The following is a 24192-nucleotide window of genomic DNA, read 5'->3' as shown; positions in this document are numbered from 1 at the left end:
ACACACACACACACACACACACACACACACACACACACACACACACACACACACACACACACACACACACACACTCCGTGCAATGGGTAAAGAGACAAAAGAGGCCAGGCACGCCAAAGTAAGTATTAAACTTCACCCTTTTTGCTTACTTTGGTGTGCCTGTCCTCTTTTGTCCCTCTCCCTTCTCAATTATGAATAAAATGGCAAGTTAAAAGGTATTTAAACCTGCCAGTTGCTTGTCTGCTATCAAAACTACATTTCCTTTAGGCGTTAGAAGCACAGGAAGCATTCTGTGCACCGGAGAGGCTTCGCTCATAGAAACAAATCCAATACAACGCAACAAGAAGATCAATATCATAATGTACTTTTTAATTGCAGACCGTTTGGAAATTTGAACGAGGTGATAATTAAGTAGAATCCCTGTAAGCATAAAGTAATGCCTTTTTTTCCCCTTAATTGGCAAACCGATAAAAGGTTGAATATTAACATCAATGGTAGAAAGTGGACACGTTATTACAGGAGAAGCTTTCATTCCTCGGTCGTGTCCTTTTTGCCTGTCTCCTGTCCCTCAAAAACCGGATACTTGATCTCCACTTCTGCCCAAGTGAGGCAACCGTTAGCCAGGTCTCGAATAATCCCAGGAAGTTCAGAAATCTAAATAAAAATGGCACATATGACGGTCAATTCATATGGTACGATGAGCCGATAACATTCATATTTTCAGAATTATCTCTCATCACACAAATCATTTCAGAAAATTATTTAATTTGCTAATCAGCAGTAATGATAAAAAATACACCTTTCTTCATTCCTTCAATGCCTTTAATATTAAATATCCTTTATCACAGGGGTGGGCAATTCCAGTCCTCAAGGGCAACCAACAGGTCAGGTTTTCAGGATATTCCTGCTTGAGCACAGGAGACTCAAATGAGTAGCCGTCTTCGACTTCACAACCTGTGCAGAAGCAGGGATATGCTGATAACCTGCCCATTTGGTGGCCCCTTCATGACGGGAGTTGCCCACCCATGCTCTATCAGGTCAAGCTCATACTCAAGGACTTCCATATACCTATGCATTCCTTTCTCCCTTTTCAAATCAGCAGTTCTATTTTCTTCCTGCCTCCTACTCCTTATGCTGAGCAGCCTCTTTCCGATAATGTAGTTCAGCTCTATTCCAAGGAATGGGACTGAAACGTTCTCCAGCATAGGGGCAGGCAGCTCTACAGAATGTTGAATAAGGGCCTATGTACCCACTTTCTTGCAGTACATTCCCCCTGCCTGGAAACACCGTCACTTTGAAGGTTGGTGAGAACTACAGTCTAGCTATTGAGGAGTCTAGCATAAGTGCATAAATGCCTTCTCTTTCTTTCTTACTATGGAAAAAAAATTGTAGGCATTTTGTAGGCTTAAAAATTATTCCATGCAGAAGTGTAGGTTTTCCAATTAAAATCAGATGGCTCCAACAATTAATTGTTAATTATATAAACCCTGGCAAGCGAGTATTTTTATACTTAGAGCTTTTTAATCAAGGAGTGATACTTTAATTCTGGTACCAGCAAGTTTACTATGCTTATTTCCTGTAGCCAGCTGAATCTCAGAAGGTTGTCTCAGCAACCACATTGTACACCAATAATGGTATATATATATATATATATATATATATATATATATATATATATATATATATATATATATATATATATATATATATATATATATATATATATATATATATATATATATATATATATATATATATATATATATATATATATATATATAAATATATTTATTTATTTTTTTCCAGTCAGGAAGTACTTATGTTTTCATAAAACGTTTGGCCATTTTATTTTAGAAAACAGAAATAGCTAAATTCTATGCATATTTCGATCGCAAAAAAACAATGACAAACTTGAAAAGAACATTGTCAGCGTCGATACCGATTTTCACCCCATACTTGTAATATCTGACATTGCAGGAGATGCAAAATGTTCACAACGGGAAAAATTGATGTGGCATGTACAGTATGACCAAGTACAAAGGGTGTCACCAATACTTGAGATCACACTTTTAAGTAGTCTCTTAGATATGAGCATTCTTTTCAACTCTGGTCCAAACAAATGGTAAAGTACAAATCCATGCTTCAGCACAGGTGGTGCAGTTGAAGATTGAGCCACTTGCGCTGAAGCAGGGATATCCTGAAAACCTGACCTCGAGGACTGGAGTTCAGAACCCCTGTGTTAACACACTGCGATCCCACGTTCACTGCTGTTCCAAGTCATTTTCCCGCATTTGCCAAAGGACCGCTGCACGTGAACCTGTACCGGAGGTTAGTGAATCTCTCCCTAATACAGCAGGATAAACTTGAGGGATATCTCGGAATGCAAGCAAACCGTGTTATTCAGTGTTTTTAATTTGCATATAACAAGCTTCTGGGAATAGACATGTAATCTAAACATCATGATGTTTGGGAGACAAACAGTTTTGGGGAGCTTGTGTGACACTCTTTATCCTCTTTGTTTACAGCATATTTAAGTCTGGAGTATGAGCATTACTGCCAGGATCCATCTATATGTTAACCTGTAGGGAGAGACCTCGCTCAGACCCCTAGTTGGTGGAGGCGTGCAGCCTGGGGATAGGCTAGATAGACAAAAAAAGTGTGCACCAAGAGTGGCACACCAAAAAGGATCCCCTTTAGATAGGCGCACTGCAGACCTGAATATAAAGACGGTCAGGGGTGGATGTGTAGTATAAAAATAACTTTATTAAATTTCCATGAAATGGTGTATATATAAAACTGTATATAGTGCTGTGCTATATACTGTGTGATTAGACTACTGTTGGTCTATTCAAACTGCGTCTGGCGTTACAATATGCTCCCACTAGTTCTGTCTCCCTTCCTAGTTATAGTAGATGCTTATGTTCATTGAAGTCTAAGTGGTTACGTTAACCCTGCAGCATAGTTGTAGATTTAGGCTATACCAAGACTTGCAATACATACATGGGGCATATCCACGTTGTATGCATACTGCGCATGCGTCATGTAAGTTGAAGAATCACGTATCTGTATATGTACGCATTGCGCATGCGCCGGAACAGTGCGAGAAGCTAGCTGTCTGGACGGCCCGATTTTGGTGAGTAACGGGCAAAGGGAGTACTAGGTATGTGTTAAAAACATTTAGCAGTGATTGTACACAGTGACACACAGTGCGCTGTGCCTCTGGATCCCTGCAGATTTTAGTCAAAACCCATTGATTAGCGGGACGTGTGTGCTTAATATATCAATGCGTGCATGCATCAGAAAAAGGTAATTACTCTATTGATATGTCCACTGGTGTAGGCGCAGGTACGGAGGTGCTGTGCACCTATAGTTACAAGAGTGGAGAAGGTAGTTAGCGTAGTGCTGGGCTCATTTGTGAAATTGAATCAGGTAGAGTAAAACCCGTGTGGCTACAGTACTGCTTGTTTGTACACTGCTACAGTGAGGACATATAGCATACCATGCGGGACAAAAGATAGTCAGAGCAGCTGTAACTATACAAGGCAGCATAGATACATATGCACGGTGATATCAGTAGTATTTAAAGCAAGTACACTGTGCTGGTAGTGAGTATCGAGTGCCGCCCTGTGGCAGCACTAACACCTCTTTAATTGGGTGTATCAATGCAAATAGCTCTGACACAGATCAGCGCACAAAGGAGCTATTGGAGATAGCCGACGCAGTTAATCATGAATCATGAGACAGCTAAAAGACCCGCACGGGTTTTACTCTACCTGATTCAATATCACAAATGAGCCCAGCACTACGCTAACTACCTTCTCTACTTCTACTACTATATTAAGCACACACGTCCCGCTAATCAATGGGTTTTGACTAAAATCTGCAGGGATCCAGAGGCACAGCGCACTGTGTCACTGTGTACAATCACTGCTAAATGTTTTTAACACATACCTAGTACTCCCTTTGCCCGTTACTCACCAAAATCGGGCCGTCCAGACAGCTAGCTTCTCGCACTGTTCCGGCGCATGCGCAATGCGTACATATACAGATACGTGATTCTTCAACTTACATGACGCATGCGCAGTATGCATACAACGTGGATATGCCCCATGTATGTATTGCAAGTCTTGGTATAGCCTAAATCTACAACTATGCTGCAGGGTTAACGTAACCACTTAGACTTCAATGAACATAAGCATCTACTATAACTAGGAAGGGAGACAGAACTAGTGGGAGCATATTGTAACGCCAGACGCAGTTTGAATAGACCAACAGTAGTCTAATCACACAGTATATAGCACAGCACTATATACAGTTTTATATATACACCATTTCATGGAAATTTAATAAAGTTATTTTTATACTACACATCCACCCCTGACCGTCTTTATATTCAGGTCTGCAGTGCGCCTATCTAAAGGGGATCCTTTTTGGTGTGCCACTCTTGGTGCACACTTTTTTTGTCTATATGTTAACCTGCTTCGAAACCTGATGGATCTGCCCCTTACGAGTGCCAATAGTCTTAGCATGGGGGTTTAATAGGTCTCTCAAAGAGGGGTGGGAAATCATCCGCTACTAAATGGCAGTAGAGATGGTTGCAATTTTATTTTAAAACTTTCATGTCCCTGCACGTCCTACCTTCTGCATGTAGCAAATGGACATGTAAAAGTAAGGCAGGTGTTACCTCCGCTCGGATTTGCCGCATGGAGTCGCGGTCTCGCAGCGTTGCTGTGTGAGGTGTTCGGTTGACTGTGTCAAAGTCAATAGTGATGCCGAAGGCGACGCCAATCTCATCGGTTCGGGCGTAGCGTCTCCCAATGGACCCGGAGGAATCATCCACTTTGTAGGAGACTCCGTTCTTGGTTAAAGCTTCAGCTGGGGATCCAGGCAATTTTAAAGTCAGAATTGTACTTGGTTATGGGAAGAGAAGACCAGTTCAATAAAGGGAGTAGAACAATAAAAAACGAAAAGGTGAAGTGTTGAAACATGGTACAGATGTACCCGAAGCAATACATTAGAGTGATGATCAGAAACCTAATCTATGCTGAAGGGCAAAATAAGCAATGAAACACAACATAAAAAATACGTGGCTATACTTGTGCTGACATCTATAGTGTAGCACTTTGAAGACTATAGGGTGAAATCTACTCGTATATACATATTGTTTTTTTACCATGACTTGCACTACTTTTTGGCACAACTATATACAGATGTAGCACAGTCTTCTTGTAGGGTATGTTACAGAACAGTGCCATATTCTGCAGCAGCCATTAAAACACAATGGAAACTGTGCTATTCCGAGGCATGCCTGGGTATTTCCTGTTATCTGGGGGAACAATGAAGCCTGTTACGTGCCATACAAAACTATACATTTCCTAAGATTTATATATTCCTTTAGTCCTTTTATATTTGCAGCCTACAGACCTGCATTTGCTTTGGAACTACCAGAGGCTGATCACACAGTATTCAGCCGACACCTGCCATTTAAGTCAGCGTGGCAGCGTTTGGCCGATCGCAGCTTGACTATTGAAAAGGGATCTCGATTTTCAACAGTACAGTACCTCCTACAACCAAATAAGCCAATAGCAGCGACATATGTCAGTGGTTACGGCTTTTGACTGCGGTTGTTAACATAGCAAAGAGAGATTTGGGAAATCTGGTTTCTTCTAACTCCAGCTTGCTGTAAAATGCCACTAAACGTGGAACAAGACCTTACGCAAAGCACCAACTACACAATATCTAAACTGGCTCTGATACAGACCCTTGAGAGACCTACATTGTGCCATTTATAGTGCCCATAGAAAAGTTGTTAAAAAAAATATCCTAATTTCACATATCACAGCAATAATCACATAAAATACGTAGCAAGACGAAATCAAAACACTCCCGTGGTTCCGCTTACAATGTTGATAAACTATAACAATTATAAGGGTCTGGTTTAGTAAAAAAAAGTTTCAATCCCCCTAGGGCATGAGTGCGCAAACTTTTTAGTCTGCGCCACCCCTGCCTGCTAGGCCCCAGTGCTCACACCCCCACTGCCTGCTCGCGCCCCCCTCCCTGCGCACCCAGTGCCTGCTCTCCCCCACTGCTCGCGCCCCCCCCTCCTCCCTTACCTTGTATCCGGCGTCTTCTGACGCCATGTTGCCATGGCGAGGCGACGCGAGAAGCCGCCGGAGACAAGGTAAGTGAGTTACAGAGGCCTCGTGCGTGCTCCCCTGGTATTTCATTTAAATGCTTTGGGGAAGAGCGCAGGGCCTTTAAGTGCCACACCACCCCCAAAAAAAATCTCTGCGCGACCCCCAGTTTGCCCACCCTTGCCCTAGGGTTTAACTCCTTGAACAGGTCACTGCCATTGATTATTTTTGGTCCAAAGAGGGACTGCACCTTTAAACATGGTTACATAAAAACACCAGTCTATAAACTTGGAGGAATTGCACTTTTAATTAAATCAGCAATATCTCTATCAACAAAAATGGAGTCATTACATAATCAGATTTATTATTGTGCTGATCTAATTTATAACTCCTGTATTGTCAAAATCTTGATTTATTGCTTTGTTGTCATCGTTTTACAATTTCCTGGCACTGTTGCCATGGCAACCTTTGTTGTCGTAATGAGAGAAGGGCAGTGAACATTTTATTCCATGGGAGGCCAACTCCAGTTCTCAAGGGCCACCAACAGGTCAGGTTTTCAGGATATCCCAGCTTCAGCACAGGTGGCTCAATCAATGACTGACTGACATGCAACATGTGCTGAAGCAGGGCTATCTGGAAAAACCTCACCTGTTGGTGACCCTTGAGGACTGGAGTTGGCCACTCCTGTTTTAACCGCTCAGGATAGTAATTTTTAAGTAACTCTCCAGAAGGAAACTACTGAATGTAACAAGTGTGGGAACGGCTCAAACAGCAGCAAAAAGACCAAACAAAGGCCAAAAAAAAAACCTTTATTTTTTTTTAATGGGGACTAGAAAAGCTTGCTGCCTTCAAAAGGATTTCAGTTTAAAAAAAATATATATATATAAAATAAATAAAAGCAAGGAAATTCACTTGGGATAAAATCACATTAGTAACAGGATTTAGCCCTTTAATAGTTTTTTGGGGCAGCAGACATGTCCTATGACATTTACTACAGAGATTCAATATGCCTTATAGGAGCCGCACACCCCGCTGGATGTAAAGTCCACTGGCGGGGTAGTCTTTCTGTTTTTTTCTGCACTAGTTAAACGTATATTATTTATTTTTTTGCACAGAATGGGCGTTTATATATTTATTATTGTTCCCTACATATCTGAAGGGACCCACAAAACTATTTTGTCCTTTGCAAGAAAAAAGAAAAAAAAACACCCCATTACGGAGCAAAATCATGATGTAGTGATCAAAACCCTTACAAATAACACATCCCCAGACCTGCATTTAGTGTCAAAAGGAAGACAAGCACGTAATGGTCCCTTAAACACGCCTAGTTTCTTAACTTGAACGCCCATCGCTGCCCCAGTACTACTTACACAGCTCTCTGACAAACGGCGTGAATTCCTGATTCTGACTCAGCGGGAGCACAGAACACTTATATGGTGCGACTATGGCTGGAAAACTGAAGTACTGCAAGAAAAAGGAATAAAAAAAAAAAACACCATTTCCACCTCAATTAAGTATTTCATGCTTGTATTTTAAAACAATACTGCTAATCTCCAGTGTGTACCAGAGCAAAGTTACCCCTTCTAAAGTGGCTGTTATCAAAAAGAGATGTGAAGCATTTCCTAGAAGTAATACGCACTGTGATGGCCACATTATTTGTGATACAGAGGAAACTTGTGTTCTAACAAAGAATGTAATCCAGATGGAAAAAAGAGAAGTTCAAACAAACAAAAAAAAGTAACTTTTTCTTTAACTCCTTCGTGGGCAGAGGGGCTGGCATTGCTGGCAAAGGAAGTTAAGCGGCCCTATGACTGTTTCTTTGGCTGGGCTTTTAAAGATCTGGATTGGTATCAGCTATGCCGGAAACCTTACCGTCCTTTGCTCGTCTCCTTGTCGAACTTGGAATGTGTGCTCGAAAACCGTGTACAGGATTCTTCCAAGACCAAATGAGGGCTCAATCACATTTGGCACAATTTCCTCAACTGAAAAAAAAACACAAGAATAAGTGTGGACCGGTTCATGGTTTAATAATTAGAAGAATACGTATACAGTATATATATATTTTATTTTTAAATAAATACAAAGTCATCACTTCCTCAGAGTTAATTTCCAACAGTAATATTGGGGTTGGGTGTCAATTACCCACTATGTCCCTGCCTTGGCTAACGTGGGCTGCCATAGAGAAGTACAAATCAGCGCTTGGTAATGTCTTGTACTGTACAGCCTCCCTCAGGTAGTGAAGGTGTTAAAGCTATGCCAGTAATTGCTAGTTAATACAATAAAGCGTAACTGAACGGTGCATTTCATTCTTGGTTGAAATTCAAAAATCAAGGTAAAATTGTTCTATTCAACAGTTTGAAAATTGAAAATCCATTTCATTTTTAATTGTCACTTAGTGCTTGTATGTAATGTTTTTACAATGTAGGCCCCGACCCCCTACCTAGAAGTTTCCATGACAACTGATAGAAGCTCGGTAGAAATGTCGTCTTTTTTTTTTTTTTTTTACTCTGTCCCGAGCATTATTATATTGTCAGGGTCTTTCCTTTGTTGTCCGATAGTACAAGCAGAGAACTAGAGATGGTTAGAATGGCAGGCGTGGGATGGGGGTTAAGTTAATGTGTACAGTAATGCACATCTATTCTTTGTTAGACACACACACGTCAAATCCCTAAATCGCGTCATTTATTAACTGCGGCTCCATTTGTTTGCAATGTGCACATTTTGCTCACACCCTAAAAAATTACTTTATTAAATTCACACCAAGGCGATTGGATTTCTTGATATTTCTAAGCCAGGAAGTGCATTTACTGCGTTTTTGCCAAAAATGCACTTAATGAGTTTAATCTCTGCAACGATATTTTATAATTGTTAACAATTTTCAGCAAATAAGAGACCCTTCGTATTTCAAATGATCCGCATAAATGGACATGTGCAATGTCTTTATAATGTAACATGCCAATGTGGCACAAAAACACAATCTTTCATACATTCACACACACACACACACATACTCGCATGCATACTCGCATGCATTGTTACCTTCTATGCAAGCTCCAAATTGTCTGCACTCAAAGCACCCAAGTTAAAGAAAGTAGTATTTTTCTGTAGATATAAACTCATAACTGGGGTGGAGGGAACATCGTCAAATGAGAAAACGAGTCAGTAGTACAAGTAGATAAACCCTGATTAATGATGTATTGGTGACAAGAGGATAAAATTGTATTTGTATCAGACATTAATAAAATAATGAGGGGGTTAGGGGGTGAAGGTTAATGTGCTGCTATATTAAAGTGAGGTAAAAGACGTACACTCTGGCAGGCAGTCAGCAAATGGAAGGAGACTGATGTGACACTAAGGACCCAGATATCTGGAGTTCTAAAATGTGAGTTATAAACAGTCACGCTATCTATGGGCAGTCACTCCAAGTGCTCACTGCAAATATCAGCAACACATGGCTATTTATTGGTCTGTTAGTTGCAACAAAAAAAAATAGAAAGTCTCAACGTCTGAGTTTATATACTATAGCGTGAGCTCTACCAGGAAACTACAATATTAAAACAAAATTATTACACTATAGCGAACTAAAAACAGAATAAAGAAATAGCTGACACAAATAAAAATAGATAGGCATAAACCCTCTAGTAATAGGTGTGCCTGCTGGCGCTCCTACTTCATGAACAATAGAGAATTAGATAAAAAGATGGGTTACACAATGACAAATAAAAGAATAGCACGTAAAGGGTTAAAAATTATAAATAAATAAAAAATATATAGTCACATCAAGTGTTCCCAGATACAGAGTCCAATTTGAGGCTGAATATGGGTATGCTGCTTCTTTACAACCGGAACCAACCTCAGGACCGGTAAAAACTGTAGAAACAAAGACAACAAGAGAAAAAAGTGCAAAGCCCATAGAGTATATACTATTCTACTAGTAGTATATACTACTCTATGGGCTTTGCACTTTCTTCTCTTTTTGTCTTTGTTACTATACTGAACTATAATATTTCAAATAAAAAATATGAATTGAACCATATAAACATGAAACTACAATATTAAATCAAAATTTTGAGCTAAATAATAATTCATACTTTATTTGAATCATATGATGTTAGGGTAGGGGGGTTAAGGGTAAGGGCTTAGAGTAGGGGGCATCTAGTGTGCTTGCAGTTACTCCAGCTGAAGCAGAGCGCCATCTAGTGTAGACCACACCCACAGTTTGGTAGAGCGCAGAAATCCAGGTAAACCTCATGCTATATATAGTAGCACCGACTACTTTCTTTAACTTAGATACTTTGAGTACATGCAATTGGGGACTTCACTCTCTCACCTTTCTGGTGCTTGAGATTTTAGTTTTTCATTATATTATCTCCCCAGTGCACCCACCTCTGAATCACTGAGGTAGAGTGGGTATCATCTGTGTTTGGTTTACCTTTTATGCACATATTCACACATTTGTACACTTATTCATACATTAAAAACCCCTGTGAATATGCCCGCATTGTCGCCGATTACACATGCCTGCTGTTTACAAAAGTGACTGATCTGGAGGGAGCTATCAGAAATTAGCAAGCAGATTCCCAGGCAACATTACTAACATGTTACTTACTGTATGCAAACAGAATATATGCAGCACAAGCGACTTCCTGCTGAAGATATACACTTTTTGAATATACAGTACAACATGTCGCACATGCAGAATTCTGCACAAAGATGCAGCCAGTTGTATCTCCAACCTGCCACAGCACATGTGCGGGTGAAACGTGGACCAAACGTAGAGCGTTCACGGCAAAGTGCTTGGCAGAGGGGGCGGGGGTGGCCGATCAGAATTAACACCGCAGGGGTCCCTTCTAATGAATGGGACTCCCTCTGTGTGAATCCTACCGGGCTGCATCAGTCTAGATGAGATGCGCAGTGAGAGTATTTCCACCATGTTTAAATGTCACGGTCACGTGGGAGAATTAAACATGGTGGAGATACCGCCACCACATACTAGGGCCTCTAACTTGGGAAGCAAGGAGTCCCCGGCATCACTATCTGCCTTTAACAATTGTGTCTCAGGCGATGCAAACTACAGGGCACACTAATAACAAATATTTTAGCTTACACGTTTATTGCAGAGATACTCCAGAAAACAGCTTGTGTTTGTCCACTATGGACCTTCTTCAGGTAAGCTATAATGTATTTGTATGTATGTATACATGTATAATGCATTGTCATTGGTGTGCCCTAAGCCAATAAAGGTCTCACATACAAAATGACAAAGCATTTGTCTTATTATAATTGGTATTCAGTTTAACCTTTTTACCTTTGAAGGCTAAAAGGTTCATATATGAAACAGACTCAATATATTCATACAAACAAGAGGTTCACAGGACCGACCTACTTCTCCAGTATATCACACATTAATGGATGTTGGATATGTTGCACCAAGCTTTCACGTTGATGATTGGCCAGGAATTCTCTGTGTCCATGTGTCCCTCGGTACAGGGAATGGGTTACACATGTGCACATTCTGTGTTACTGCGACAGAACAGAGGTCAGGACACGGCCTGGGAATAATGTCACCACACAGTAAGACACGGCCTGGGAATAATGTCACCACACAGTAAGACACGCACAAGTCACGTTCCATTCTACTGCAGTTTGCAAAAACGACTAACGTAAAATTCAAGTAAACACTTTGGCCAAAGTGTTCACTTTTTAACTAAATTACCCTCATTTATGAGAATACAAACAGTTAAGTATTCAACTATATATTTTTGTCATATTGGATGTAGCATTGGGCATTTTTGTCCTTTGTTGTATACAAAAAGTGGAACTTGTTGACATGTTTTGGCCAGCACACATATCCAACACCTTCAAAATTGCCAAGCTAATTACAGGCATACCCCGGTTTAAGGACACTCACTTTAAGTACACTCGCGAGTAAGGACATATCGCCCAATAGGCAAACGGCAGCTCGCGCATGCGCCTGTCAGCATGTCCTGAACAGCAATACCGGCTCCCTACCTGTACCGAAGCTGTGCGCAAGTGGGGAGACTGTATAGTGCCTGTTACACATGCGTTATTTACATCAGTTATGCACGTACAGTATACGACGATTGCAGTACAGTACATGCATCGCTAAGTGGGAAAAAGGTAGTGCTTCAAATTCAAGTACATTTTCGCTTTACATACATGCTCTGGACCCATTGTGTACGTTAATGCGGGGTATGCCTGTATACAGGTTAACTGAACCAGTTTTAATGTGATCTTCTAATAGAAAACAAAGAAATTACCATGTATAGTTTTCTGAAATTTCTTTACGCTGACCATATCCTTCGTCAACCGAAATGTCTTCCCTTCTGTTTCAATGGTAAATTCCCTGAACAGGTAAAAAGTAGAAGATGGCAAAATGACACGGTGCAGGTGAAATGCAGAAGTGGCAGAATTAAGAGCGACAACTTGTAACTAGAATCGGAGCTCCATTGGTGTCAACTGCCATTCAAGTCAATGGCATTTAACTCAGATGCAGTGTCTCGTGCAAATTAGTGCGCAGTGAATAGATCAGTTGGTGCAAGTACACAATAACACACAACCACCGTTGCAAGATAATGACAACTGGTGTTTACATGTTAAAACTGTGGCTAAACTCCAGCTGTGCACTAGACAGGTAAGCATTGTATAGTAGCCTTTATTCATCCTGTATTTAGCAACGGGTCCGACAAATTATTTAGCTCGAGTCAAGTTCTTGAAATATTTTTAGGCCCTTGTGTTCATAGTTACGAACACCACTTACTAAAATCCAGTCTAGAAATTGGATCAGTATCTAATGCAAGTTTCATAAAGGTTTAGTTAGCCATTTAACTAGATGGCATCTTAAATGAAATGATCAGATAATGGAGACACTGAAATAAGAAAATGAAACTAGTGCAATAGAAATGAATCATCACTGACGCACCATGTGGACATCAGACTTTTAAGCAAGTGACTGAAGGCGAGAAACATTTTAGAGTTCAAGATACAGCAGAGAAGAATGAAGTTATACAAATACACTAACTCGCTGGTGAATTTGAAGCTAAACGAAAAAACGACAGGGATTAGGGAGTGATCAACTACATCGTACAAATTGTAGTGTAGAAAAATAATAACTTCCAATCGATAATTATCAATAGAAGTAGGTGCAGCTGTGAATTGAAGTGAATCAAGGAAAATAAGGGATACAAAGTGTTTGTATCCCAGGAGAAAATTCACTTATATGCACACTACTACTACTAGTAGTGTGCATATAAGTGTTTGTATCCCTTATTTTCCTTGAATTTAAAGCTGCAGTTAAAGCAATTAGTACATAAATCAGTTCTGTACTATGAGAAAATACTTGTAGCATCTAAAAATAAGAACATTTTAATGTATTCTAATGTAACAGGCATTTTTGTTCCTACAGCAACCATTTACAGAGTCACATGCCCTTCCCCTTCTGAAACAGCATCACCTTTTTGAGCCCTGCCCTCTGTAGCAGTGAAGCAATTGAATCTAGTGCCTGCCTGGTCACACGATCTTCCTCACAGAACTTTGGCTGTCAGTGCAGCAGAAGAGGACCCAAGATGCATTTAGTGAAGCCCCAGCCAAATTTCAGCGATCAATTACAGGAGAACGGATCAATCAGCAACTTACTGTAGCTAATCACGTGTAGATTGTATTGATGCACATATTGAATGTAAATATCTTTTTTTTTTTCTTTAAAACAGCTTTAAAACAGAACAGTTTTAACAAAGCTAATGGTTCAGTCAAATGTGATAACGACAGTCAAATCCTAACAAAAGACTAATACTGTAGGCTCAGTGAGGACTATTAGGAAGCTGCAGAACAGAAGCAGTCACTGGAACAGAGGGGCTCAACTCTAGTCCTCAAGCACTCCCAACAGGTCATCTTTTCAGGATATCCTTGCTTCAGCACAGGTGGCTCAATCAATCAGAGGCACCCAGTCTTAGACTATTTGCGCGCCACTCGGTAAGGACTTCTGATAATTTCTCAGTAAACTTCCCAAAAATCCTTACCTAACAGCTCTTAAAAGGATCAGTACAAATAAAGGTTATATTTCAAATCAAGATACATATGAAGGAAGCTTCTTACCCCTTTTCAGTAAGAAGATTTTCCATTTCTGTGATATAACGCTCATCGCAGATGGCAAGGTACTCCTGCACTAGCTTGGCATCTTTCTTGTACGCTTTGCCGATTGCTCCCTTGTTTGCATCAAACTGGACTACATTCACGGTTTTGTGCACGGAAGTTAAGGAATGCTAAAGTACAGCGTCTGCAGGCACAGGGCATGGCCTTGTGGTTATACCGGAGGGCCCCGTGTATACGGCGGGTTCCGTTCCAGGAGCCCGCCGTATAGTGAAAATCGGCGGAAAGCGGACCCGGCGATGTTCCGTTCTGCGCATGCGCAAACCGGCATTTTTTCTGTTCTGCGCATGCGCGACCTACGATATGCGCGCGCAAACTGCGGTCTGCGCATGCGCGCCGGGCGCAACCGCCTGTTCTGTGCATGCGCGACTTAGGCTCCAACATGGCGGCCCCCTTCTCGGTGCCGCCGTATCGCCGAAAAGCAGAGCGCCGAGAAGCGGGCCCTGCTGTACTATTTTGCAGATGTATCGATGTCTAATATTTTTTCAAGGCCTCTTAAAAGTGCCACAGTTTCAGATTTTCTAAAAACTGGTTCATAACATACTATTGATACTTCAAAATACTGAATTGCATTTACATGTATTTAGCAAATGTGAGCTTCTGACCAACTCCTTACAATAAATGTATATCAGGTGACAATTAATGGCACATTTTGGGAACTAAACTTGGGAAAACTTAAATAGTTTTAAATTCTTAAACAGACAAGAAAAACAGCAACTAAGCGGTTATATCATTGTATTGAAGAGTGCCTTCAGTTCTTGATAACTGATCTTACTATTTGTAACTCAGGCCTAGTCCATGCTGAATGCGCATGCGCGCTCGAGCGCCGTGATGTCACGTGCTGATGAAACTGGGGCAATTCCTGGCCATGTAGAAATGTGCAGTTGGGGGAGCGCGCACGCATGGCGGGTGGGGCGTGGACATGACGTCACGGAGCAGCGAACCACTCACGTGGCACGGCAAATACAAAATAATTTGTCTCCGCAAGCAGCTCTCCGGCCAACGCCCATGTGCACACTATACACGATCACATTACCCCAATGTGATTCATCGCGCAGATCTCTCGCGCGCGCGTGCAAGCAGCATGGACGAGGATTAATGCATGGAATTCAGACTGCGGTGGCAGCTTTAAGATCATTAATGTGAGCAGTGTTACAAGTGCACTAAACCACTATTGCAATTTAGTGGCTCTGAAATGTAACAGTCAAAGGATATGGCTTCTTTCAGAGGCTTTTCAGCCACAAGAGGGACCTTGGTGGCTCTGGCGTGGCAGGAAAGGTCATAACAGGAGCGATCAGCACAACCAACAATTTCAATCCACCCCTGCAAGAAAAGCAAACGTTAGTCAATACCTTGCTCTCCCCTAATGTTAATAACCATGAGAAGCCCAGAATGGAAACGTGGTAGAGTGCTTTTGCAAGGAATGCAGTCTATCGTGGTCCTCCTGTGAAACCAGTGGAGCGGACAGCAGAGGGTCAATCCTGTGACATACAATTTGCCTTTAACCTTCCGCTGCCATGTGGCATCATGCAGGTCAGCCTGGCAGCACACGGGTTAATCAAATCCGATCCCCGAAAGTAAAAGGAGGGGCATAACACATTCATGTGTAATCCGTATGCCAAGTCAACAGCCACGATATAAGCAATCAAGTGGGCAACACAATCACAATGGCTGTTCCATTAAACGCATTCATGAGGACCTGGTGCTAAAACAAATGTCTTTCGTTGGTCCACTTGCAAACACCAGTGCTCTGGCCTTCCCCCACACATCGTCATGGTGCAGACATTTCTACAAGCACCAGCCTAACCTGAACTTATCCACAGCCCTCAACGTCTGCCCACCGGTTCTCCAGATATTTGTAGTTTGTGTGTGACATGAATAAACACTACTCGTATGGCAGAGGACTGCAAACATGGCCGCTGGGTCTCCAATAGAAAGCCATGACAATCTACAATGGCTTTTCTATTGAGTGATGTGCGAAGCCCCAGCCCCGCCGCCATGTTGTGTCCGACGGGCACACATTATATCCAGTGCCGGAGCTGGGGAGTCCACATATGTTGCGGGACCACGGAGGAGCTTCAGGGGAACGCTTGGCTCAGGTAAAATTAAAATAAATCAAGCAAGCAGCGTGAAATTCTGCTTTAACCATCTTTTGCCAAAACAAGTCTTTATTAGCCGCTTGTATTGTTTCCGTTTAGTTTTGCATAAAGCATAAACAAAATCGGTATAAAGGAAACAGCAGCACCGACCACCAGATACATTGGGTATATTAGATATATCAATTTATTCCTTCAGGACGCATCAAACGTTTCCATCAATTTCCTCCAGCTCAATGTGTATGACGCTTGTACATTTCAGCTTCGTATATCAGGAGCCGAGTAAAAAAAAGATTAACTCCACACCCGACCTGGCGGATTGAATGAACACAACTCCGCTATATTACACCGACGTAAATGTTGATACATCTCAATAAACTATTTACTCCCAACGTCGAGCGAAAAAGCAACAAACATGCCCACATACAGTACACTTCCCAATGTGACGCCGGGTCACAGTGTGTGTGTCATCTCTGGAGCAATGTGCTCCAATTGCCATGCTGGATCCAAACTGTAAAAGCGCCAACACAAAAAATATATGGAATAAAAAAAAAATGAAAAAGTACTGTGTTGTTTTTTTTCTTTTGTTGTTTAAATATATGCATTTAAAATAGATTTGATGTGAAACGTGACACTTTGTGCTCATTTGCATGTCATTTCCCAGAATCCCTAGCTGCAGTGGAAGCACTGTACTGTATGCTAAGAGATAATGGGGAAAAGCCGAGTCGCAGACCTGTCTGGAGACGTGCGAATATGCTCACAACGTGATATTTTTATTCGTCATAAAATAGTAAATATCTAAACAACTACTAGCCATAAAAGGAAACTACAGCCACATCATACAGAAGAAAAAAAAACATTGCATAAATTAGTAGGAAAAAAAAGGCCCATTTAAAAAAATAAATAAAGACTACATCAAATGTCTTTTGCAAACGGATTATAGTTGGTAATTTCTCTAGGCACAAGCAGTACTTCTCACACAGATGTAGGCAGACTTCCTGTCCTCGGCCGCATGTATGAACAAGCCAAAGTACGCAGTGCCGGGGACAATGTGTGCAGCGACGGAGCCGCAGGGGGCGGTCCAGGTGACTAAATGGGACCACCTGCAGCGTTAACCCTTTGGCGCCACGACCGCCGCTGTCACGTGGCAGCGGCACGGAGGATACGAAGCTTTGCTACATCTGTACATAAAAAAATAAATAAACGTTTCGGCTACACGAAAAAGATTTATCCTGATGACCAAAACTTTGGTTCTTCTTTGTGAAAATTAACACTCTTTTGTATGGGAAATCCAGCCTGGAGACCTTCCCAACAATATCAATTCGGGACAGGTGGCTGCTCGTCTCCCACCCGGTAACCTCGAATATATTATTATTATTAATGCGGTTATTACATCATTTTTTGGTGTGCATTAAATTTTTTAAAAGACGACCATGGATTGGAACGCCTGGAAAAGTTCTAACTACATTGCTATGCAGTCACCAACCACAAGAGGGTGCCACCCCCCCACTAATCCTGTATAAAATGGGTGCGCAATGTCACTGGCTCTTCTTCAAACAGCGAAGTGTAATGGTACAAAGCACAAGGCATGGAACGCCACAATTATAATTGCCATACTGCTCCTTACAAAGCACTTACAATTCCACATTGTTTTTGAAGAAAGGAGTAGGATTTCTTATAACACCCCTACGTCTTATTTTTTCAGAATCAATTATTGCTCGTCTTTTTAAAATACAGCTCAAAAAGGAGTTTGGCACCACCGTTTAATACAAGTACTGTACATCTGTTTTAAAACCAGATTTAAAAAAAAAAAAAAAAAAAAGGGTGTAGTGTCTGTAATGCCGGAAACTTACGTAGGACGTTTTGGTTTCTGCGTCCCAGCAGTCACAGGCATAGTGAGCCATTTCATTCTCCATGTGCTGTCTGAAGCGCAGTTTATCTGGCGAGATCCCGACCTTCACAAGGTACAAATAGATCCTGCCGATAAAATAGCCTAGTACGGAGTTATCGATCACACCCTGATTAGGAAGAAATGAAAGAAGGGGTTGGCACTCGAGCTACGACATACAGGAATCTCAGACAACGCAGATCACACACATTTATTAGTTAATGCACATGACTAGAAATCAGGATAGCCAGAGTTTCTCAGCAATGCACGGTTGTGGTTTACTTAGATTGTAACATTTCAGGATAGGGATTTTTCTTTCCCATTGTCTGCTTTTCTGTTCGATGCACTTATTCGAGGGAAAGCCCTAAGCGTTGCACTATTATTTAAGAATAGACCTCACAATCACTAGGCATGACCCCTGAGGAAGTGGTAGATCCGTAAAACGCGTAGGTCTTTCATTTGAAGATAGCTGTCTTTTTGGTGCCTTTGGCTATCTGTAGTCCATGAACATAAAGCATTGCGGGAACGGACGAAGCACAGGGTGCAGTGTCGACAACACACGGAGCTTCTCCCAGTGTTGTGGAAATAACTAGGAGAGCATTGGAACGCTACTGGATGAGCGAGAACACATTGAATATATTATTCAAATGCTTCTGTATATTTTATATTATGTGTGCATACATATACAAACAATATCACACTATTGGCACTTTCTTGCACTTGTTTCTTTGTTCTCATCACTTTATGAGTAAGGTCTCGTAAATACTGGCAGGGACCCCACACAGACGCCAGTATCAATTCACACAAAACAAAAAGTAGCATCACCGCCAAACTCCGACTAAATAACTGTATCAAAGGTCTTTCTTTATTGCAGTAACTCCTATGCACAACATTTATGGGGTAATCCCCCATCGCCCGGTGACAAAATCCCAATGTAATCCGTCGCCTGACAAATGAGGATCGCCCCCGAAAGTTGTGCATACGAGTCACGGCAATAAACCACAATGAAAACATTAGCAATTTGATATAGCCCTTTATCAGAGTGCGGCTGCGACACTACTTTTGGGGTGTGCGTGCGAGAAAGAGGGCGAGACAAACCAGATCAGTTACGCTTCCTACCATATCAATCATGGTTCTGTGGAACGTGGCAGTGGCGTGCAAAGAAGTTAATCAGGCTACATTTTAGGAAGTTTCCAAAGCCATCTTTTTCTTGTAAAAGGTTTTTCAAATTTGTATCAGTTATTACCAAAAACAAAAATATACTGTAATGCCTAACAAAATTATTTCCCTAGCAAAGCCCAGCCCTGTTTAACTCACACCAGTGTTGGCAAATAATAGTCTCTGAGCTTGAAGCACTGTTACCTGCTCAACAGCATCTCCCAGTCTCATTTTGTGCGCCGACTCCCCGCTCAGCTGCGCTTTGGAAGAATAAAGCAGGATGTTCAGGTCAGCCACGGTCTCAAATTTGGGGTGCTGCTTTTCGTTGGGGTCCACAAAGTGCTCGATCTCTGCCATGGTGAATTCTCTGAAAAAGAAACAAGAGCCCCTCAGCAACGAATTCACTTGAGAAACTCGAAGCAACCTCCGCACGCGTGCTTTGTGTTTGGTGGTTGCATGAGCAGTTGACCATCACCACCTACTTCCAGCAAAACGTACATTTAGATATCTTCGGTGCAGCCCCAAGTAAGACCAAGACAAGCTAATGACACATGGTTGGTAAGAGAGGTAGGCGACATCTATCTGAAAACGTATCACAAGTATTTTTAAACATTTAAACATCTAGGAATCTAGATAAAAGTTCTAGCCGTAGTTTGGTCTTGAAGTGTCAATTCAATGGGATATCTTTTTACGGGACTAAGAGGGGTTGTTAATATGTGGAATTATAGTGCACAGAGCATTCAAATCACAGGTCATCACAAGAATGTATTTGAAATGACTAGAACACACATTATTTAATAAGGCTTATTAAAAAAAATAGTGTCTCCCCCTCATTTGAATAGTTGATTCCATCAGATTCAGATGGGCAAAAGATTCCCAATTTAGCACTATATGGGGTAACATGGTTTATGAACCTCATACTGAACTCAGTCCTTACTGTGCAATAATTTTAAATCTGATTCAACACACCCAAATTATAACGACACCAATCCTTCATAGGAGCTTGCATGATGCAGTTTATCAGGTTCCACAAGTGTGGCTTCCATGCAGGTCACAGGAGACTTCAAACCAGAAATGCAAAGGAAGCTTATTTTACATTCAAACAAACATACACACCCCTTATTTATCTTTCTTAGAACTCTCAAATATCATTAAAACACAACAGTTGCTCTGTGTTATGGTCAATCTGCTAACAGTATTACTTTTATTGTTTATTTGTAATGCGACATCTTCCGCAGCGTCGTACAATGGGGGATACAGAGTGACATCAATCACAAACAGAATGACATACAAGTGAGGACAGACACGTGCCAACAGGTACAGAAAGTAATGAGGGGCCTGCTGGTGAGAGCGCACACTAGAGGGAAGAAGGGGACGTGTTGAAACAAAAAAAAAACCATAAAAAAGTGCGTGTGTGCCGAGCACGCCCATTTTAAGTGAAACTTCGTCTTTTGTCACTGTTTTGTCACAGAAATTGTATTTGTGATGGTGCTGTTTTTTTTTTTTATTAAAAATCAAAACAATTTCAGTGACAAAACACAAAGAAGTTTCACTTGCTCTGCACACGCCCTGTTTTGGCTATTTGCACTTCTAGATTTACACTAAATGAATTCTGCGCGATTGCCGCTCGGTAAGCCGTGCATGGCGAGCCGCACCTGCGCAAGATCGGCGAACACACGGCACAGGCCGCGCATGTGCCAGGCAAAAGCCGCGCCTGCTGTATTGCGACTATTGGGCTCTGCTAGTGCGCCGCGGCTCACCTGTTCCTCTGCGCATGCGTATGGTACGGCCTGGAATGGTGGATTTTGCGCATGCGAGAGCGGCACATGCGACGGGCGCCCGCCCTTTAGGAGCGTGATGTCACCCGCGTTACGGTTTTTCGTTACAAGGTAAGATTTTTTTTCCCATGAAAACCCTGAAGGTGCCAGCAAAGAAGTTTCACTTCAAAGGATAAAGTGGCTGCTCATTGTTGGATGGACTAATGCCTCAGAGTAGGGGTGTGCAAACTGGGGGGCGCAAGACTTTTCTGGGGGGGCGTGGCATTTACAGAGGCCCCATGCTAACAGCAGTACAGGGATATGCATAGTAGCGCAGCGAGTTAGGTAGAGGAGTCTGCTGGTAGCACCATTTTGGATGGATTGGAGTTGGAACAGGCGGACAATGGGAGTGCAAACTAGGAGGAGGGTACAGTAGTCAAGGCGGGACAGGATACGCAAGTTAGGATTTCAGTTGCGCCACGAGTGAGAAAATGGCATATCCTAGCAATACTTCGGAGGTGGAAGGCCTTTGTGAGGGCTTGAATGTGGGCAGTCATAAACGACCCCGAGGCAGCGGGTTTGGTGTGTTGAGGTATTAACGGAGGGAGAGTTTGTGTGTAGGGTGGCAGTGTTAAAGATTATTAATTCAGTTTTGGACATGTTAAACTTCAGGTAACAGTGGGACATCCAGGAGGAGATTGCGGACAGACAGTTGGTGACATGGGACAAGAGAAGGAAGGAGAGGTAGATGTGTATGTTATCAGCATAGAGATGATACTGACAGTCAAAAGATTGTATTGGTTAACCAAGAGAAGAGGTATAGAGTGAGAAGAGCAGAGGGCCAAGCACAGAGCCTTGTGGAACCCCAACATAAAGAGGGAATGAAGAGAAGGAGACACCAGATAAGGGAACATTAAGCGGAGTTGGATAGGCAGGACTTGAACCAGAAGGATGCATCACAGAGGCCAATGGAGTGTAGAGTGTGCAGAAGCAGGAGGTGATCGACAGTGTCAAAGGCAGCAGAGAGATCCAGAAGAATTGGTAAAGAGAAATTACCCTTATACTTAGCTGTGAGTAGGTCATTGGCCAATTTTGCTAATGTTGTCTCTGTGGAGTGTAGAGGATAGAAACCAGATTGCAAAGAGTCAAGCAGGGAGTTCAAGGAGAGAAAGTGAGTTAAGTGGTTGTATAAAAGCCGCTCAAGTAGCTTGTAGAAAAATGGGAGAAGAGACATAAGGCGGTAGTTAGACTGAGGCTGGATCAAGAGAGAACGTCTTTAGAATGGGTGTGATGAGTGCATGTTTGAAGAACATGGGAATGTACCAGAGATGAGAGCGTTAGGGTGGGGCTTAATGTGTCACAGAGGGAGCTGATAGATGTGAGGGAATAGGATCAAGAGGACTTGATAGGCGATTGCCTGCAGTAACGTTCAGCAGTCTGTGAGCACTTTTGGAGGTAGCGGGTAGAGCTTGTGTGCTATGCTTGTCACTTAAATTGTCAGGGGCGATGTGTGATGGCAGGAGCAGACTGAAGAAAGTGAACTGTTGTATACGGAGGTTGCCAGGTCTGTGCAGAAAAGGTTACATAAGGGAGAGATGAGAGGTTGTAAAGATGTTGAAAATTGGAGGTGGATTTAGAGCATGTAGGTTTCTGTATGTCATGTGGAAGCAGGTGTTGTAGAGGGTACAGAGGGTAGAGGGAGTCTAAAGGTCAGTAAGTGATGATCAGAGAGAGGGATGCGAGTGCTAGAGGAGTTAGAAAGAGCAGAAGAGGGAGGAAACCAAGGGAGTGTCCATTGCAGCGAGTAGGAGAGGTGGTCTACTGGGAGAGATAATGGATGAGGTTAAAGAGAGATAAGATGTGTAGCTGAAGTGGCATTGGGATTGTCAATAGGTACTTTAGTCTTCCAGGATGACATTAGTTGTGTCAGAAGAAAGGAAACCAGGAAGCAAAGTTGTCGAAAAATTGAGATGTAGGTCGAGGGTAACGATAGATGATATCAACACGGAGGGAAAGGTGGGGAGAGACCGTGTAGACTTCGAAGGATAAGGAGGGGTGGAGAAAGAGACTATGACATGAAATGTGCTGCTTGGAGAAAGTAGTATGCCAAGCCCTCCGCCCTGTCAATTCCCTGGTCTGAGTGTGAGGCCAAGGGAGACCCCACCATAGGGCAGCAGGACAGGCAGTGTCTAAAGGGGTGAGACAGGTTTCAGTTATGGCTAGAGGTTGGTTGAGTTGCAGATAGATTGTGCATGTCATAGGTCACAGAAAAAGGGTGAGGTGAAATGGGGATGAGGTTAGAGTTATTAGCAGTGCATGGCGAGGAGACTTTGGGGTAGGGTATGGGAGGTGAAAGGATTGGTATGTGGTTAGGGACAGGATTGGGGTTCATGTCACTGCAGAGTAGGAGTAATAGTAAGGAGAAGGAGTTACTGGGTATTTTGGGTGGTGGGGGTGGGGTGTGGTGAGAGAAGCAGATGAGTTGATGGGTGCAGAGTGAGGGAGACGACAGTAGGGAATAGGAAAATTAGGAAAGGGGGCATAGGTGTGAAAGTGTGGGTGGAGGCAAAAGTGCGAGTGAGCGGAGGCAAATAGGGGAGAGAAGAGTAACAGTGGTTTAAAGCGGAGAGGCGGTTGAAGTCATAATTTACCATGAAGCTGTGGTATTTCCAGATAGCATGTGCAGAGAACCAAACTAAATCCATTACCTACTCCTGTACACTTTCATAACTTCATAGCCGTCCCGTCTGGCAATGAAGAGGTTAAATAAACACTAAGTAGGCAACAAATGGGTTACAAGAAGCGGAAAGCACTCCACTCTGGGAGTTACATGGCTGAGGGGGATAATTGCACCATAATGAGATCATGGGATCATGGGATAAAGGTACATAGAGCCGAGCCGTCTGCAGCATATTTTGGCAAAGCTGAAAACAGGTGTATCACCTCAGTCAATAAGCACACGGATCAAATTCTATTAGTTATATCTATTC

At 42.2% G+C, this 24192-nt stretch overlaps 1 protein-coding gene across 1 annotated transcript in view; it reads right to left on the bottom strand.

The window, feature by feature from the left end:
- Positions 1–348: 348 nt before the first annotated feature.
- The window catches only part of GARS1 (glycyl-tRNA synthetase 1), a 44092-nt gene continuing 20248 nt past the window's right edge, over positions 349–24192 (bottom strand). Inside the window, exons 9-17 of the mRNA XM_075587948.1 lie at positions 19650–19812; positions 18253–18417; positions 15514–15626; positions 14250–14390; positions 12416–12501; positions 8007–8116; positions 7505–7598; positions 4685–4875; positions 349–654 (exon numbers count right to left, since the gene is read on the bottom strand). Of these exons, the coding sequence (XP_075444063.1) occupies positions 529–654; positions 4685–4875; positions 7505–7598; positions 8007–8116; positions 12416–12501; positions 14250–14390; positions 15514–15626; positions 18253–18417; positions 19650–19812 (1189 nt within the window). The 3' untranslated portion in view covers positions 349–528. The remainder of the gene's footprint in view (positions 655–4684; positions 4876–7504; positions 7599–8006; positions 8117–12415; positions 12502–14249; positions 14391–15513; positions 15627–18252; positions 18418–19649; positions 19813–24192) is intronic.

Source organism: Ascaphus truei, chromosome 2, assembly GCF_040206685.1.
Source record: "Ascaphus truei isolate aAscTru1 chromosome 2, aAscTru1.hap1, whole genome shotgun sequence".
Taxonomy (NCBI): domain Eukaryota; kingdom Metazoa; phylum Chordata; class Amphibia; order Anura; family Ascaphidae; genus Ascaphus; species Ascaphus truei.
The sequence above is the reverse complement of the archived record's forward strand: the minus strand, read 5'-3'. Positions and strand labels throughout refer to the sequence as shown.